The sequence below is a fragment of the Nansenia antarctica genome (assembly GCF_963989245.1).
Source record: "Nansenia antarctica genome assembly, chromosome: 12".
In the NCBI taxonomy this organism is placed as follows: domain Eukaryota; kingdom Metazoa; phylum Chordata; class Actinopteri; order Argentiniformes; family Microstomatidae; genus Nansenia; species Nansenia antarctica.
In genome coordinates this window covers 3367249-3385078 of record NC_137682.1, presented here as the reverse complement: position 1 = coordinate 3385078, position 17830 = coordinate 3367249, and the positions used below count along the sequence as shown (strand labels likewise).

At 42.2% G+C, this 17830-nt stretch overlaps 1 protein-coding gene across 1 annotated transcript; it reads right to left on the bottom strand.

The window, feature by feature from the left end:
* Window positions 1–515: 515 nt before the first annotated feature.
* Window positions 516–12804, bottom strand: zbtb41 (zinc finger and BTB domain containing 41; the record flags this gene model as incomplete). The annotated part of the gene is made up of 11 exons (XM_080543154.1): window positions 516–2352; window positions 2944–3032; window positions 3648–3753; window positions 3878–3984; window positions 4259–4354; window positions 6463–6592; window positions 7137–7284; window positions 9557–9626; window positions 10805–11012; window positions 11430–11792; window positions 11877–12804. 11 exons carry the CDS (start codon window positions 12802–12804, stop codon window positions 1694–1696), a joined length of 2904 nt encoding a protein of 967 aa, XP_080399280.1. The 3' UTR covers window positions 516–1693.
* Between the last annotated feature and the right edge of the window lie 5026 nt (window positions 12805–17830).

Sequence of the window (17830 nt, the reverse complement as noted above, 5' to 3'; positions counted from 1 at the left end):
CTGCCCTTCCAATGGTCTAAACTTGACCATGTGCACTGATGGGGTCCCATGTTGTGCAGTAGGTGCCCTTTTTTTCTTTTCCCCCCTGCCCTTCAAACAGCCTGAGTCCACCACTGACTCATACCCAAACCTGCTGCAAATACACTGATGAAGGATGAGGTCATCCGGGAATAATTGCCATCTGTAGACTGATGTCAGGTAACTCCTTGTGATTGTAGAAGGTGGTAGGTATTCTGATAATTATACGGAGACATGCATTTCAAATAAGTTTATGTGAATAAAGTTTTCATCTGTTTATAGTGGGGGTCACGTTTTCATACCGTAGGTGGAACACGTAGGATCTCCAATTTCTGCACATGATTCACTTTATTTAGCAAATAAAAGATTGTTATTGCACATATTAACAACATAATAATCCCTCCAGGTTACCTCCAGCTTGTGCACATGGTCTGGGTTTATTTGGTGAAAGTGTTGAATGGACAGAAAAGTTTGTTTATTCGGTTGTTAAGTCGTGACGTGTTTCCGGGTCCAAAGTTGGCTGAGGCGCTGTCTTCGAAATGCCTCAGTAATTAGTAATAATAATAATTAATTATATTTATATAGCGCTTTTCCGAGGCTCAAAGACGCTGACAAATATGGGAAAAACGGGAAAGTGCTGTGTCCCTTGTTGTATGAATAGATCCCAGTCTAAAAAACGATTGAACTGTACATTCTACCGCTGTAGTACACTGGTACTCTGGTGCGGGGAATTTCTGGTTTGGACCCGGAAATTGCTAAACGTCACGTTTGACGTCAGACTTAACAACCGAATTGCAACAACATACGAGTCCTCCTCAGGTGACACAGAGGTGTCACCATAAGGAGATCATAAGGGCACAAAAGGACAATTCATTAGCAACACTTTATTACCTCCTGTGTGTTACTAAAAACCTACATTTCAAAGAGACACACAGTACATACACATGATATACATATTACATTGACTGGTTGGTTCAGATATGGTTAAAGGGACACATCACCAGTTTTTAACATCACATTCATTCCTATGATCAATTGGGGTCATTGGGGGGTAAAACAAATTCATCCAGTCAGTTCAGACTGTGTGTGGCTGTATTGACATACTAATGACATCATAGTCATTAGTATTAATAGTATTCATTTCCTTAGGACCTTTTCTCTTATCTTTTTGACTACAGAATATAGAAATAAATCGCAGTTTTCAATGAAAATGTGATGTTAACAATTAGTGTCCCTTTAAGGGTATTGATGTGCCGGTACAAGAGCCCCACCCAGAGGGGATAGAGGGGATTGCAAGCTGACTAAGCCTCCGAATCAGCATTAAGATTCACTTCCATACTGGCAAGAAATGTATTATGATATGTGTCACATATTAATACATTCAATATGCACAGGGGTAAACACATCATGGTGAACAAGACGTTCATCCCACCCATAAACTTTAATTAGATCCCACTTAAGCTGTATTTTAAGTAAAAGTACATTTAAGTACTTTTTCCAGCCTACACCCAGACCTTTGAGAAAAATAGTTGGAGAGTCACTGATTTCATGGCATGACAGAGAGTGCTTTTTATATAAAAAAAAGATAAACATTAAAAACATTTCAAAAAGAAGGCTCTGAATAGGAGTGGGCCAACACGAGTCTACATACAGGAGCAGGGATAGAGGGCATCAGTCAGTGGGTGTGATCAGAGTTAGAAATGTTCTGAACGTTGGTGCCAGAGTCCAGTCCCAGCAGCGTGCCTAGATAAGACTGGTCCCTGGGGTCCAGCATCTGGTCTGGCCGCACGGGGTGCACGATGTTGGCGGGCTGCGGGGTGAGGGTGTACTTCTCCAGGAAGGCCAGGTCCGTGGCGGCCTGGTACCCCGACGCCTGTTGCTGCTGCCCCTGGGCCTGCATGGATAAGACACTGTGGGGTTGGGACGAGAGGGGTGTCCCATGCCCACCCAGGTCACCCCGTCCTTGGACGACCCCTCCTCCCATCTGGACAGGTACTAGAGTGACGGGCGCACACACACCCACGTCTGCGGGGGTGCTCTGGAGGACGGCCTTGGGTTCGGCCGCCCGGTAAACCTTGGAGGGTCCCCCGTCGTATGGCGTATGAGTCACGATTTTGTCCTCACCTGTCAGCACTACGAGAGGCTGCTGCTCTGTGAATTTGGTGCTGTGCACGTGGTCCATGTGGTACTTGAGCTTGTCTTTCCTCTTAAAGGTGGCGCTGCAGTGGGGGCAGTTAAAGGGGCGGGCGTCGGAGTGGATCACCATGTGCTTCGTGAGAGTCTTCTTGATCCGGAAGGTCTGGTGGCAGACTGGACACCTGTAGGGTTTTTCACCTTCGTTTTTTTTTTAAGAAAAGGTGTTTATTAGCGGGACAAAGACAGTATTAAAGAATATAGGTTGACATACCGCCTACCATTCTATCATCTGTGTAGTGTATATCAAATTCAGGTCAACATATTTCCATTGCAGCGATTCACATGAAATATAGACCAGACATTGGTATTATCTCAATAAAACTACACAGCTAAAGAAATTGTAAATGTAAAACAATGTACAATAAAGTGTAATGATACAGGGAAAACGTATTAAAAGTATTTTAAAAAAGCACTAAACCAGCTTATTCCATGCCTACCTGTGCTAATTAGAATCAGCTGGGTTAGTGCATGTTGGCGAGTAAGTACTTCCACTCTTTTGAAAAAGGGTTTCCCACCTCTGAATGCAAGTAAACAATTCATTTGTCACCAAGCTAATTAATACCAAAGTCTCATCTCAATTTCATGTGAATAGGATGGAATGGAAATATGTTGAATTAAAAAATTGTTGATGTGTTGAATACTTATTTCCTCCACTGTATGTCAAAATATATATACAATAATATGCAGCCACCCAAACAGGTTGACAGACTTCATGGATCATCATTTCACCTGAATGGGTCCTGAAATGCATCTCCAGACTGGACTTCCCCTTGAACTCTTTCTTGCACACTTCACACTGATGCACAGCCGTTTTATATCTATGGAAAACAAACTGCATCAAACCCTCAGCCCTCATCAAACTATTCATCAATCAAGAAGACACATAATAGGGTTTGCAACACAGATTTGAGGGGCTCAGGGATTCTGATAACAGAATAAGCACAATTAGAATAATTCGAATTATATATCATTGGAAGATACTAATTCTGATATTATAGAATTCTACTTCTATAGAACATTCGCCCCTAAAGGCCAATGCACACGGCGTGCGATTTTGTCGCACCGCCGAATTCGATTCCATTGTTTTGAATGAGACAATGCACACGGCGTGCGATGCGATATTGTCGCACGACAACATTCGATTCTCAATTCACACCACCGAAGTCAACAACACGGCCCATCTCATATGGGATTACAAGACACCTATATTACATAATAATAACAATCGAGCATGTAGGCACAATATGCCCAGTTGTATCTTGTAGAAATTGTGGAAGCAAGGCAAGCAATATTGGTAGAGCCTATAGTAATCAGCCTGCCTGGTCCGACTTCGGTGGTGTGAATTGAGAATCGAATGTTGTCGTGCGACAAGATCGCACGCCGTGTGCATTGGCCTTAAGTCTCATATGAGCACTTCTACTCCCACTTCTTACTTCTGCCACACTTTCTCCCCCAGGTGGACACTCTTGTAGTGGACGGTCAGGTGATCGTGGCGTCTGAAGCACTTCCCACACTCCTCGCACTGGTGCGCTTTCTCCCCTGAAGAGAACCGAGGAGATGTCAGAGTGAGCACTTTGTGTCACAAACTATTGTTGTGCTGCACAGACGATTGTGCACAACAGCGAAACAAACATAGGGATTTATTATGGAAATAATAGCACACCAGAGTGTATCTTCTGGTGTTTGGTCAGATGGTCGTGGCGGATGAAGGTTTTCCCACATTGGTCACACTCGTAACGTTTGTCATCGTGATGGACTCGGAGATGAAGCCTATGAATCAAGATTGGAAAAAAAAAAGTTTGATATGCATCAGAAATGTATTAATCAATCCATCACTAAGCCAACCGTTTTGTGATTTCTGATTCTAAATTATTGAATTGTTTTTGTTAAAATGCTGATCTGATACACCATTTCACTCTTTTACAAAGTCAAAAACATCCCATAGTATTTTGACCAATAGAAACTACATAAACAATGGAACTCCCACCCACAGATGACGGCCAATAAGAGCTCCTATGTCATTAATTGCCAAAAGGATACTGACCTATAGGAGCTGCCGTGGCGGAAACTCTGACCACAGATACTACAGAGGTGAGGTTTCTCTCCACTGTGAATCCGCAAATGTTCCCTCAATGTCGTTCTAAAATGGGGGAAAAACATTACAATCATTAGACTGACAAGTAGTATATACAGATTAGATTCCTATGATGACTCTACTGAGAACTACTGTCACTCTTGATGAAAGTCTAAAGTGACCGAATCAATAAAGTTGTTCTGCTTTTGTATCAATAAATGTTTACTTTGCTAGTATAAACAAGTGAGTTTATACTCGCAGGAGTCTCGTCCAGTTCAAAGTCTTCCATTCTATTGAGGCCTTGGGTGAGTGATTAGCATTACATCTTGGTTTGGTAACCTATCTGTACAACTAAGGTCCAAACTGGTCCGACTGATGCAGACTGCATGGAAGATCATAGGGGTGAAAGGCCACTCATCCCTGCAGTCTATTTTTGAACAGGCTACTCTCAGACAGGCTAATAGAATTCTCATGAATCCCTCTCATGTCCTACATACAGAGTTTGACCTGCTGCCCTCTGGGAGGAGGTTTAGAGTCCCCCGCTCTAGATTAAACAGATTTAAAAATTATTTTATTCCGGTTTCTGTTAAACTTTTAAACTGCACCAGATGAATGTGAACATATCTTGCTTATCGTTTTATTTCCACTCGTCTTAATCAGGGCTGCCTTCTGTTTGTGTTTTAACATTCTGTATTGTCTGTTGCTCTTTGTTGGCTGCTGTGGGGTGCAAGCCCAATACACATTTCCCAGTGATGGGACAATAAAGTGACTTTTGACTTGACTTGACTTTTGAGCTCAAGAGCTTACGTGACAAAAATGTTTGAAGATTTTAAGGAAAACGGTACCAGAGTACGGCGTCACAGTCAAGTGAAAGAATTAGGACACCCCATGAAATATATCGTTCTTTTTTTAAGAAATATGGACATATCAATATTTGATCTTCTTTCAAACAATATCTATTGATAAAGGCAATGTACTTGAACCCCACAAAAACTAATGAAAATGTTTGTTACCACTTATTTAACATATAAGATATGTTATTTCTCATATTTATTTTAATCCTGTTCTTTTACCAACTGCAAAGACAACAATATAGTAAGCTAGTTACTTTAGCTAGCTAAAGATATTGGCCCGCCCCCAAATCATTTTACTACTTGTTTAGCTATTATGTTACAATGTTTCTGTCGAACCCCGCAGTGAAGGTATCTAAGCAACGTAATGTAGCTAGCGAACAGAAGTGGGGAAAAAACATCAGATCAGATATATAAACTGGTTATTTTGATAAACTGGACACATTTTGGGATGCATATTAACAATTCATAAAATGACACGTTAACACCTGTAGAGCCAAAATTACAGCTTTTTGCCAACGGAGGTTTAAAATTGAGGATTTAAAATCCCTGCTGCCGGCCGGTGCGAAATGCATTCTGGGAGGCAGAATGCATACTGCAGTGTAAACGGTCGGCTGGTATTGGCATACTTATTATGAATTTAGTAGGCAGTATGCAGTATATACTCATTGAGTATGCTAGTATGCAGTATGCTAGTATGCCATTTCGAACACAGCCAATGTCCTAACGTTTCCTCGCAAGAAAATTTGCATTTCTATTAATTACATTTTTACAAATCGTGTTTAAAAGGTTTTTTTGTTTAGTGATATTACCTCATATCTCTCAATATTGTTCAAATGAATATCAAATGTCCATGTGTTTAAATATGTTGAAAAATAATTTCAAGAAGAAGATTTTCATGGGGTGTCGTATTTTTTTCCACAATACTGTATGTGAAGCAGATCTACTGGGATGCCAGGTCCAGGCAGACCCTGGAGAGTTTTAAATCCCTCCTTAAAACACACCTGTTTTCCCTAGCCTTCCCCCCCACCTAGCTATCGGTCCCTGGCTTTTATTATTTTATAGTTTTTATTGTAGGTCCCTGGCTCTTATTGTCTTATTGTTTTATAGTCCTTTTATCTTCTCTTCTAACTTTACCATATCTTGTATTGCATTGTATTGTGTGCATTGTGCATCTTATTTATTTCCTGCATTTTATCTATTTTTACAACTGTGAAGCACTTTGGTTCAGCACTGCTGTATGTAAACGTGCTATATAAATAAAGCTGACTTGACTTGACTTGACATCGGGGGGTCAGGGGTCAATTAAGGAATGATGAATACCTCTCCCTCACTGATTTTCCACAGATGAAGCAGGTCCATTTTCGCTTCCCCCCATGTGTACATTCAATGTGCCTCTTCCTGTTGCCCGTGTCGTTGAACTGTCGGCCACAGATGTCACATGGGAACGGGCCTGCGGACAGAGGGGGAAGGGGTCAAAGTTGACAAACTCAAAACCCCTGTGTCACTGCAGTAAACTAACCTCGACATATGGTCATTGATTAACGTGAACCATTTGTAAACTCAATAACATTATTTAAAACAAATGATAGGACACCTCTCCCCTACATCCCTACGGTTGTGACTAAACAACAAAACGTTGTGGGCACTTAGGTGGCGTAGCGGGTTAAGCGCTGACCATGTACCGCAGGGCTCCCGGTTCGATTCCAGCCGCGGACATATCCTGCATGTCAACCCTTCTCTCTCTCTCTCACCCATCCTTCCTGTCATAATCTCTACTATATCTGTCATTAAAAAAATATATATGAGTGGGACTGCCCCACTCAGAAAAAATAACTTAAAAAAATAAAAATAAAGAAAAAACTTTGTGACTAAACCAATCTATATACTCTGAATGAATACGATGAAATGAAACTGGCTAAAGAAGAATCCACAAGGACTGATTCCCTGATCTAAACTGTACTTCTTAAATCAATGTTGCATTTTCCCATTATTACCTAAATGGTACTTTTCTTGGTGCTTCAACCTGGCAAACCTGGACTTGAAGTGGTCGTCACAGAAAGCACATTTGAAGGGCCGGTCCTGTGAGTGGAGGATCATGTGCTCCTCCAGGTGGGGCCTGCGTGTGAAAGACTTGTGGCAAACCTGAGAGAGGAGAGAACGATGAGGATCAACTAGTGGTTGTGAGGGTCAACTACCACACCACCAAATTCACACTGCTGCTGGCCCCCAGGTATTGCTGTTGGTAAGTAAGTAAAGCTTTATTTATATAGCACCTTTCATACAAGAAATGCAGCTCAAAGTGCTTTACAACAGGAATAAGAACATAAAGTGAATAAAAAACCATATATAAAAACATATACCAGTGGGGAGAACAAGTATTTGATACACTGCTGATTTTGCACGTTTTCCCACTTAGAAAGAATGTAGAGGTCTGTAATTTTTATCATAGGTACACTTCAACTGTGAGAGACAGAATAAAATTAAAAAATCCAGAAAATCAAATTGTATGATTTTAAAGTAATTAATTTACATTTTATTGCATGACATAAGTATTTGATACATCAGAAAAACAGAACTTAATATTTGGTAAAGAAACCTTTGTTTGCAATTACAGAGATCAGACGTTTCCTGTAGTTCTTGACCAGGTTTGCACACACTGCAGCAGGGATTTGGGCCCACTCCTCCATACAGATCTTCTCCAGATCCTTCAGGTTTCGGGGCTGTCGCTGGGCAACACGGACTTTCAGCTCCCTCCAAAGATTTTCTATTGGGTTCAGGTCTGGAGACTGGCTAGGCCACTCCAGGACCTTGAGATGCTTCTTACGGAGCCACTCCTTAGTTGCCCTGGCTGTGTGTTTCGGGTCGTTGTCATGCTGGAAGACCCAGCCACGACCCATCTTCAATGCTCTTACTGAGGGAAGGAGGTTATTGGCCAAGATCTCGCGATACTTGGCCCCATCCATCCTCCCCTCAATACGGTGCATTCGTCCTGTCCCCTTTGCAGAAAAGCATCCCCAAAGAATGATGTTTCCACCTCCATGCTTCACGGTTGGGATGGTGTTCTTGGGGTTGTACTCATCCTTCTTCTTCCTCCAAACACGGCGAGTGGAGTTTATGCCAAAAAGCTCTATTTTTGGTCTCATCAGACCACATGACCTTCTCCCATTCCTCCTCTGGATCATCCAGATGATCATTGGCAAACCTCAGACGGGCCTGGACATGCGCTGGCTTGAGCAGGGGGACCTTGCGTGCGCTACAGGATTTTAATCCCTGACGGCGTAGTGTGTTACTGATAGTTTTCGTTGAGACTGTGGTCCCAGCTCTCTTCAGGTCATTGACCAGGTCCTGCCGTGTAGTTCTGGGCTGATCCCTCACCTTTCTTATGATCATTGATGCCCCACGAGGTGAGATCTTGCATGGAGCCCCAGACCGAGGGAGATTGACCGTCATCTTAAATTTCTTCCATTTTCTAATAATTGCGCCAACAGTTGTTGCCTTCTCACCAAGCTGCTTCCCTATTGTCCTGTAGCCCATCCCAGCCTTGTGCAGGTCTACAATTTTGTCCCTGATGTCCTTAGAAAGCTCTTTGGTCTTGCCCATTGTGGAGAGGTTGGGGTCTGATTGATTGAGTGTGTGGAGAGGTGTCTTTTATAAAGGTAACGAGTTCAAACAGGCACAGTTAATACAGGTAATGAGTGGAGAATAGGAGGGCTTCTTAAAGAAAAACTAACAGGTCTGTGAGAGCCGGAATTATTACTGGTTGGTAGGTGATCAAATACTTATTTCATACAATAAAATGCCAATTAATTATTTAAAAGTCATACAATGTGATTTTCTGGATTTTTGTTTTAGATTCCGTCTCTCACAGTTGAAGTGTACCTATGATAAAAATTACAGACCTCTACATTCTTTCTAAGTGGGAAAACCTGCAAAATCAGCAGTGTATCAAATACTTGTTCTCCCCACTGTACATGCATATAATGAATATAAAAGCAGGGGAAAACAGTAAAAAGAAAAGGTAAAGATCTAACTTTCTATATCCCTTTCATCTCTCTACCTTACACAGTCTTTCTGTACTTCCCACTGGCTTTCCACCAGCACCACAAACATCAGTTTTTGGAAAAGGTCTGTCTCAGTCTCTGTGTACGTTCTCAGTCTCTGTGTACGTTCTCAGTCTCTGTGTACGTTCTCAGTCTCTGTATACGTTCTCAGTCTCTGTGTACGTTCTCAGTCTCTGTGTACGTTTTCAGTCTCTGTGTACGTTCTCAGTCTCTGTGGACGTTCTCAGTCTCTGTGTACGTTCTCAGTCTCTGTATACGTTCTCAGTCTCTGTATACGTTCTCAGGTAGAGAGGCTAACAGGCTAACTGTTGGTAGAGAGGCTAACACCGGGTGATAATCAAATCAAAGCTTACATCACATTTCCAGCCTTCACTCTTCCTCTTCCTCATGGCCAGGAACTCTTGGATGTGGTCTGGATGAAACCTAAAACACACCGCAGTGATTAAAACACATCAAATACCAATGTACACAGGGCGCTTAGGTGGCGTAGCGGGTTAAGTGTCGACCATGTAACCGCAGGGTCCCCGGTTCGATTCCGGCCGCGGACATATCCTGCATGTCATCCCTCCTCTCTCTCTCACCCATCCTTCCTGTCTAAATCTTCACTGTAACTGTCAATAAACATGAAAGATATGAGTAGGACTGCCCCACTCAGAAAAAAAAAACTTTAAAAAAAAACACATCAAATACCAATGTACAGTATGCTGATACATTGGGAATGACCTCTGACACATGCATGCACATTGCTTATTATCAAAAGTTCTTAATATATATAACCATCACTGGGGAAGTTATTAATAAAGACAGAAGTGCAGTGTTATTAGGTGCTGAAAATAACTTGTTGGGAGCACCTATTGGCATAAAGGTCAACTATTCAGATGACTATTACCTAGAACACCTGTAGTTTACATACGAGTACCGCCAAATACCTAAAACATAATATAGGTTTTTAATCAGCTTGGCTGTTAAAGGCCGCATTATAAGTAGGGATGGGAATTGATTAGATGTTATTGATACCGATTCCATTATCGATTCTGCTTATTGGTTTGATTCTTTATCGATTCCCTGATCGATTCCTGATACATTTTCTGTGTGGTACCGACAACAAATTCCACCGACCTTGGTCGTGTGGTCATTAAACGATTAAACGATTAATTCATTCATCGATAAGAGAATCGCTAACCTCGGATGTTATTGATACCGATACGATACTGCGTTGGAAAATGTGTTACCGGTTCTCCAACTGGAACCAGGTTCTTGATTCCCATCCCTAATTATAAGTGAGTGTGTCATGTGACATCTTCTGCCCCTCAGCACTACGTCTCCTAAAGACACCCGCTTTCCCCTCTCTACTGTGTCCCTAAGAACTTCTATTGCCCCCCTTGTACTGTTTCTCTGTTTCTCCAGTGTAAAAAAAAAAAGGTGATTTTTCCTTCTATCAATGGCCCCGGGCCTGAGCTGGATTACTCTTCCTGCTACGACTGGTGGACTGATGATTCACATGCTTAGTATTCAAATGTATTGATTGTAAGTCGCTTTGGAATAAGGCGTCTGCTAAATGCCAAAAATGTAAATGTAAATGTCATGTGACAGGCATTTACCTTCGGACATGTTTTGCCAGAGTTTTCTTGCTGGCGTGCAGCTTGTTGCAGAAGGGACACTTGTGGTCCTTCCTCTGGAACGGGGCGTCGCTGGTGTGTTTCTTCTTGTGCACCGTCAGGTTGGACTTGGTGGAGTAACACTGCAGACAGACGTCACACTGGAACGGCTTCTCGCCCGTGTGAACCCTGGTGTGGCTCTCATACTTTCCTATTGAAATATATAACAGTACAGAGATATAATATGACAGGACATTTGATTCATCATCACGACTACTGAGGCCAAGAATTATTCCTTATGACCATGTGACGTCACCTGATCTGCAGAAACTGACATGGTCCTAGTTGTTTAACCTAGGGCAGTGGTTCTCAAACCTCTCCTCGGGGACCACCAGCCTCGGGGACCACCAGCCGTTCCACATATTTGATCTGTTCCACCACCAGCACACCTGATTCAACTAGTCAAGTACAAACCATAATTGCTTTGCACTTGATTAGTTGAATCAGGTGTGCTGGTGGTGGAACAGATCAAATATGTGGAACGGCTGATGGTCCCTGAGGAGAGGCTTGAGAAACACTGACCTAGGGCCTTGAGTTTTCCCTGGACAGGTCACAAGTCAGTACTCACCTGTGCGGTCAAAGGTCTTGTCACATTTGGGGCACTGAAGAGTCTTCTTGCTGGAGGTCTGGATGATGACGGGGGCCAGGCCCTCAGGGTACACTGGTGCCTGGTTAGAGGCATCCGTGGCCTGACTGTACACCTCCACCTCCACTCCAGTCTGTTGCTCTGTTTCCATGTCTGAACTCTCCTTGCTCCCTCTGGTTCCACACGCCACACTCTTGTTTTCCATTCTCACCGCTTCCTCCTCAGCCTCTTCTTCTCTCTCCTCTTCCTCCTCCTCCCCATCCTCCGCCGCCTCAGTTGGGGTCGATGCCGCTCTTCTCGTGTCAGAAGATTTGGGCTTTTTTTGTTTCCTCACTTCTTCTTCTTCTTCGTCTTCTTCTTCTTCGTCTTCATCGTCGTCATCTTCTTCCTCCTCCTCCTCAGTTGTGAGAGTGTTTGTTGTCTCTTTACTGGCAGGATTGTTGTGACATCCTGACTTTCCCTCAGTTGCAACACTGCCGCCGCCCCTCCCTGTGTCACTTCTCTCGAACTTGGCGGGGGTCCTCCTCCTGCGGGCGGACCTCCTCGTGCTAACACCCGTCTCCTGACTCACTCCTGACATCACTTCTTTTTCCCCTGGTTCTCCTCCCTGCATAGTGCTGCCGTGGCTGTGGCTCTTGGCCAAGTGGTTCTCCAGAGACTTCTTGTAGCAAAACGTACGGCCGCAGAACAAACACCTGACACCAGCCGGGCTTTGGACGACCGTGGAATGATCCGTCGGGGGTTCCGGGGCCGCCTTCTTATCTGCGCCTGGATGCTCCCCTCCTCCGCTTGCCCTTCCCTCTGCCTTCGACTGGTTTATAGCCCCCGGTCCCGCCAGGTCATCCCCCCCACCCCCACCTGTCAGGAGCTTCACCATGTCCGTCATGTCCAGGAACCGAGCCGCCTCCGTCAGGCCGGGGACCTCGCTCTCCGTGACCACACACTCGGACGTGTAGAGGAAGCACAGCAAGTGCTGGAACGCGGTCTCTTCCATGTGGTCCAGGGTGACGTGGGTAACCCTGTCTGGGTTGTTTGTCAGCTTGGCGTTGAAGTAGCTGCTGCCGTGGGCTAGGACGACCTTGTGGGCGCTGTAGCGCGTCCCACCCTGTCCCACGGTGACAGACAGGTCGCAGAACCTCCTCTGCTCGGTTCTGTCCTCGTCTAAGAACTTGAGCAAGTCGGAGCTGCGCTGCGTCATGGTCAAGTGTCTCCTCTGCTGAGATGAAGGCGTGAGAGTGTCATGGTCTGTTGTTGTTGTGATGTTGGAGTCCGCTGCCTCCTTCTCTACACCGGCACCACCGACCCCCCTTCCTCTCTGCATAGGGTGCCGAGGCTGACTGGACGACTTCCTTTTCATCGTTAGCTATCTTCAATGGGTTATCGTCGAACTGTTCTGAAAAAGACAAAAGACAAACAAAAAAGATCTGCAATATCATGCGTGAAGGAATTTTCTTTTGAGGCGTTTCCATGGTAACAGAATGATCCTTGGGGACTCAATTTTTAATTTTCAAATGTATGCTAAACAAAAACCCTTGATAGCTAACTTTAAAGGGTTCTCCAACAGAGACAGCCGTTTCAGAGCCATTTCAGGTTCTGCACAACCTGTATAATACAGGAGAATGTAGCCAATACAATTTCATACAATTCTGTTACCGATTTAATTGAGTCATTCAGTTATGGATTTGGTAATAGAATGACCAGTTTTAAATCACATATTCATTTATAAACTAAAGTCGATATTAGTTTAAACACTACAAGTATTTGGTAGGTCTACCTATACTTCTTAATTGTGTTAACTTTCATTATGCTCGCTCCTCATGAGGGCATGACATTAGAAAATAATCTAATAATCTACCTTTTTGACCCGGACAATCGGGAAATGATTCTAAATCTTACAGAAGCCAAACCATTTCTTGAAAACGAAATATAAGTGAAGATATTAGTTGGCCAAGGTCAATAGAACATTAATGAGGTTACTTTTTCTGGTAGATGTTTCCTTTTTCCATGTTTGATGTTTCCAAAAGTCAAAACATTTTGTATGATGGAAGAAGATGGTTGAGAAATGTATTTCTGACTTAATTTCCTAAAAAATAGACACATTATATTTTAATTTTCACATTCATTGACATTTCATTTCACCCCATTTGATATATAATGCTCTGATAAATGTCACATTTTGATCCTCATGGGTAACCTTCTACACGGAACGGCCCAGAGTGATCATATTATCTGGTCTCAACAACACGGAACGATCTTCTGCTCAACGTCTCAAACGAAGGTGAATCAAAGTGTATCAGAGAATGTGTTCTCGTGAGCTTAGAATGAGAAGGTTCTATCTCCGTTTAGAATGATAAGGTTCTATCTCCGTTTAGAATGATATGGTTCTATCTCCGTTTAGAATGATAAGGTTCTATCTCCGTTTAGAATGATAAGGTTCTATCTCCGTTTAGAATGATAAGGTTCTATCTCCGTTTAGAATGATAAGGTTCTATCTCCGTTTAGAATGATAAGGTTCTATCTCCGTTTAGGGCAGTTCAGAGATATTGAGCGTCAAGGTTTTTACATTCCATTATGTTCTGTGAGATGGAACCTTTGTATTTTATGAATTACTAACTCAAAAATGTCAACATTTTAAAAATAACACCACACAGGCATTAATAAACACCTAATGGATCAGATTATGTAAAAAAAAAAAACTCAATTTTGATAAAAATGGAGATAGAACCTTATAATTCTAACGTCACGTTCTGTCTGGGTTACAGTGTTGCACTGATGAAGTCACACACTCGCTCTCCACCTCAAGGACCCCCATGTTGTCACTCCACAACGGGCCCCCCTCAGAGGAGAACGTTGACTAACGACCCCAACTGCCCCCCGGGGAAACACAAATTGCCCGAAAATTGTGTTCAAGCCTACCTTAGGGAGTCCACGCACTTAAAGAAAAGCTTTAAGAAAATCCTTATATGTATTAATTATATAGAAAAATAAGAGAAATCATAATTTCATGAATATCTCAAAACGCCCCACCTTCCCATTTCTTGCAGAAATGTCGGACACATTACATTGGGGGACACATAAACAAGCCGCTTGTTCACATTGGCAGTTTCAGCTTTTATCTTCGAATGCCCGTTTATTACAATCATGAAGCAAATATCTTTTTAAAACATATTTATTTTTATATATATATGCAGGTTGATGTTGAAACGCTGTGAAAGTTAAAACAGTTTGTTTCTACCGATACAGTTGACGAATGTGCTGAACTCTATCACAAGGTATGCGTTGGCTATACGGCATTATGGGTATTGTAGTAAAAACAAGAACTAGGAACATTGGAATGCATGATATCATGAGAAAACAACCAGTAGGCGATATAGTGTCATAAAAATTACTTTGGCTACAAACTGTACTTGTGTAGGTCCATGGGATGTAACTAAGTACATTTCTTCTTGTGGGTTTGGACTCATTTAAAGACTCTAGTCAACATTAACTGTACTATCTATGCTCATTTAAAGACTCTAATCAACATTAACTGTACTATCTATGCTCATTTAAAGACTCTAATCAACATTAACTTAGTCACAGGAATGGGTTTAATCTAGGTGAACGAGACCTGTCTGTGTATTCAATTACTGATCTACTCCTGCCATTGGCAAGGCATCTGTCTCCTAAGTAAATCTGTTTGCTTGAAATCTACCTGGTGAAAATGTTTGTTACTGCTCAAATGATTGTTCTGAACCCTGGCTAACACCGAATTTAGAAGACACTTGCAGTGCCTTGCAGCTTAATCCCACATATCTAGCTTGTAGTGATTCCACCACCAGTGTTAGACCAGACATGTATACTGTACAAGCATGGTGAAATAGACCAGAGGAATCTGCTACTTGTGGCAATGGGATTCCTCAAACCAGTATCCTCAGCTGTTCTGTGACATCATGCAATAGAGGCATATTCCGATTGCCATTGGTTAGGAGGACTGGGCAAGGACAATGTTGAGAGTCAATAAGTACATTTGGATTTGATGGTTGCTCTTTGCAGGTAATCTTGTTTCTGCTGAATTTGTGTCCTGTTCATGGTTTGTTCTTGTCTTTCTGTGAGGTACCATGTAGGGCTGTTACGATTATTCGACGTCATCGACGTCATCGATTACGTCAATACGTCGGTTGCCGTAAAATGCGTCGGTTAGTCGTAAAAAACAACATGGCTGCGACCAGTGCAAACACGGAGGCAGAGCTGGCCTACTCGAGCTGGCGGCTAAAAGACTTCGCCCACGATCGTCCAAAGTATGGGAGTACTTTACAAAAAAAGAAACCAATGGCAATGTGGTGGTCTGTAAACTGTGCAAAAATGAATTGGCCTATCACAGCAGTACGTCTGCAATGAACGAGCACCTCAAGCGAAAGCATCCTGGAGCGCTTTGTGAAGACAGCCGCAAGCTAGCACCGTAAGTCAGCGTTGTATTTCTGTTCACTTTTCCGGCCGTGTATCAGTGAAAAATGGATAGCTACTAGCTGGCTAGCTACGGTAGCCTTACTAGCCTATTGTTATTGTGGTGCTCGCACCTACTGTACGTTATCTAGCTCGTAGCTCGCATGCTACGTTAGCATCAATTTAGCTAATCATAACATAGCAGCGAGAGTAACGTTAGCTATGTAGCTGGCTAGCTACGGTAGCCTTACTAGCCTATTGTTATTGTGGTGCTCGCACCTACTGTACGTTATCTAGCTCGTAGCTCGCATGCTACGTTAGCATCAATTTAGCTATTCATAACATAGCAGCGAGAGTAAAGTTAGCTAGCCATGTAGCTACTAGCTAGCTATGTGTTGTGGTGATGGACAGACTTCTAAATGGCCATGTTGGCTAAACATAGCAGTGAGGTGGACATTAAGGGGCCTACACATGATAAGAAATGTGTGCTTTTTTTATTTTCAGGAAGCAAAGCAGTGTGGAAAACTTTTTCCACAAAAAGAGCACAACTCCATGCACACCCCAGATGGCTGCTCAGCTTTCTAACAGCATCTTACAGATGATCGTCAAGGACATGAGACCTGTTGCTATTGTGGAGGGTCAAGGCTTTCGTGAGATGATCAACACATTTGAAGTTAACTTTTATATTTTATAATATTATATTTTATGTTGAGATTGTTATTGTTAAAGATTGTTACTGAGAGTATACGGTATTCCGGTTAGAATGTCACTTTTTTACAGAATTTACTGCATTCCTTGCACTTTTCCTTTTACTTGAAGTTAACTTTTATATTTTATAATATAATATTTTATGTTGGACTGTAAGAAAGAGAGGATCTTTTTTGTTGTGTGGAATATTGCCCTGCAGTGCAAGAATAATTGAATAAAATACTGAAATGTTGATAAGAGAAGTTTTTGACATTTATTTGGGGAAAATTAAGTGATACATTAATCGAACAGCAAAAAAATAATCGTTAGACTAACCGTTAAATTAGTCGTTAGAATAACCGACTAATCGACAAAATAATCGTTAGATTAATCGTTAGAAAAATAGTCGTTTGGGACAGCCCTAGTACCATGTCATTTACAGTGAAATCCATATTGTACAGGGGGGGTACTTATGTCAACCGTTGCATAAACAACGCAGCGCTGACCATGTAACCGCAGGGTTCCCGGTTCGATTCCAGCCGCGGACATATCCTGCATGTCATCCCTTCTCTCTCTCTCACCCATCCTTCCTGTCAAATCTCTACTGTCTCTGTCACAATGAAAATGAAAATATGAGTGGGACTGCCCCACTCAGAGAAAAAAATAAATAAATAATAATAAAGTATGTGTCCTGTGAGCAGGGCCTTCTGTTGCTTGTGACGCAACACTGTACTTTGCAAACTACTTATTAAATACTCAAAAAAAGTATTGTGTTTGTGCTCTTTGTGCCTCCGTCTCACTGAAGACCAGTCAGTCTGAACTTAGATTTCCACAACAATATATTAAATACTGTATATATGTTCAGCACTATAGGAGCACATATAGGAGTACATATCTGTTTGAGAAACATTTAATGTGTTACTAGAAAATACGTGATGTGATAGTCAACTCAAAACCACAACATGCAAATACAGTCATACTTTATTAAATGTTTGCAATTCTCAATATTCTCTGTTGCTATACACATTTGTATTTAGTAATTATTGTATTTGTATAAAACATCTGGGAATGAGACATACATAACACCTTATTCAAACAATTCTCCATAATTACTTTTGTATTTCTTTTATAGGATTCCCCAGAATACTTGCTTGCAATTCTTCAAAGTAAGGAGGCAACAGCAGCAAAAAAATATACGACACATTTCTGATTCACTTGCTCAAGGCCTGACTCATTTCATATTAAACATAAACAAACCTCAGGAAAAATGT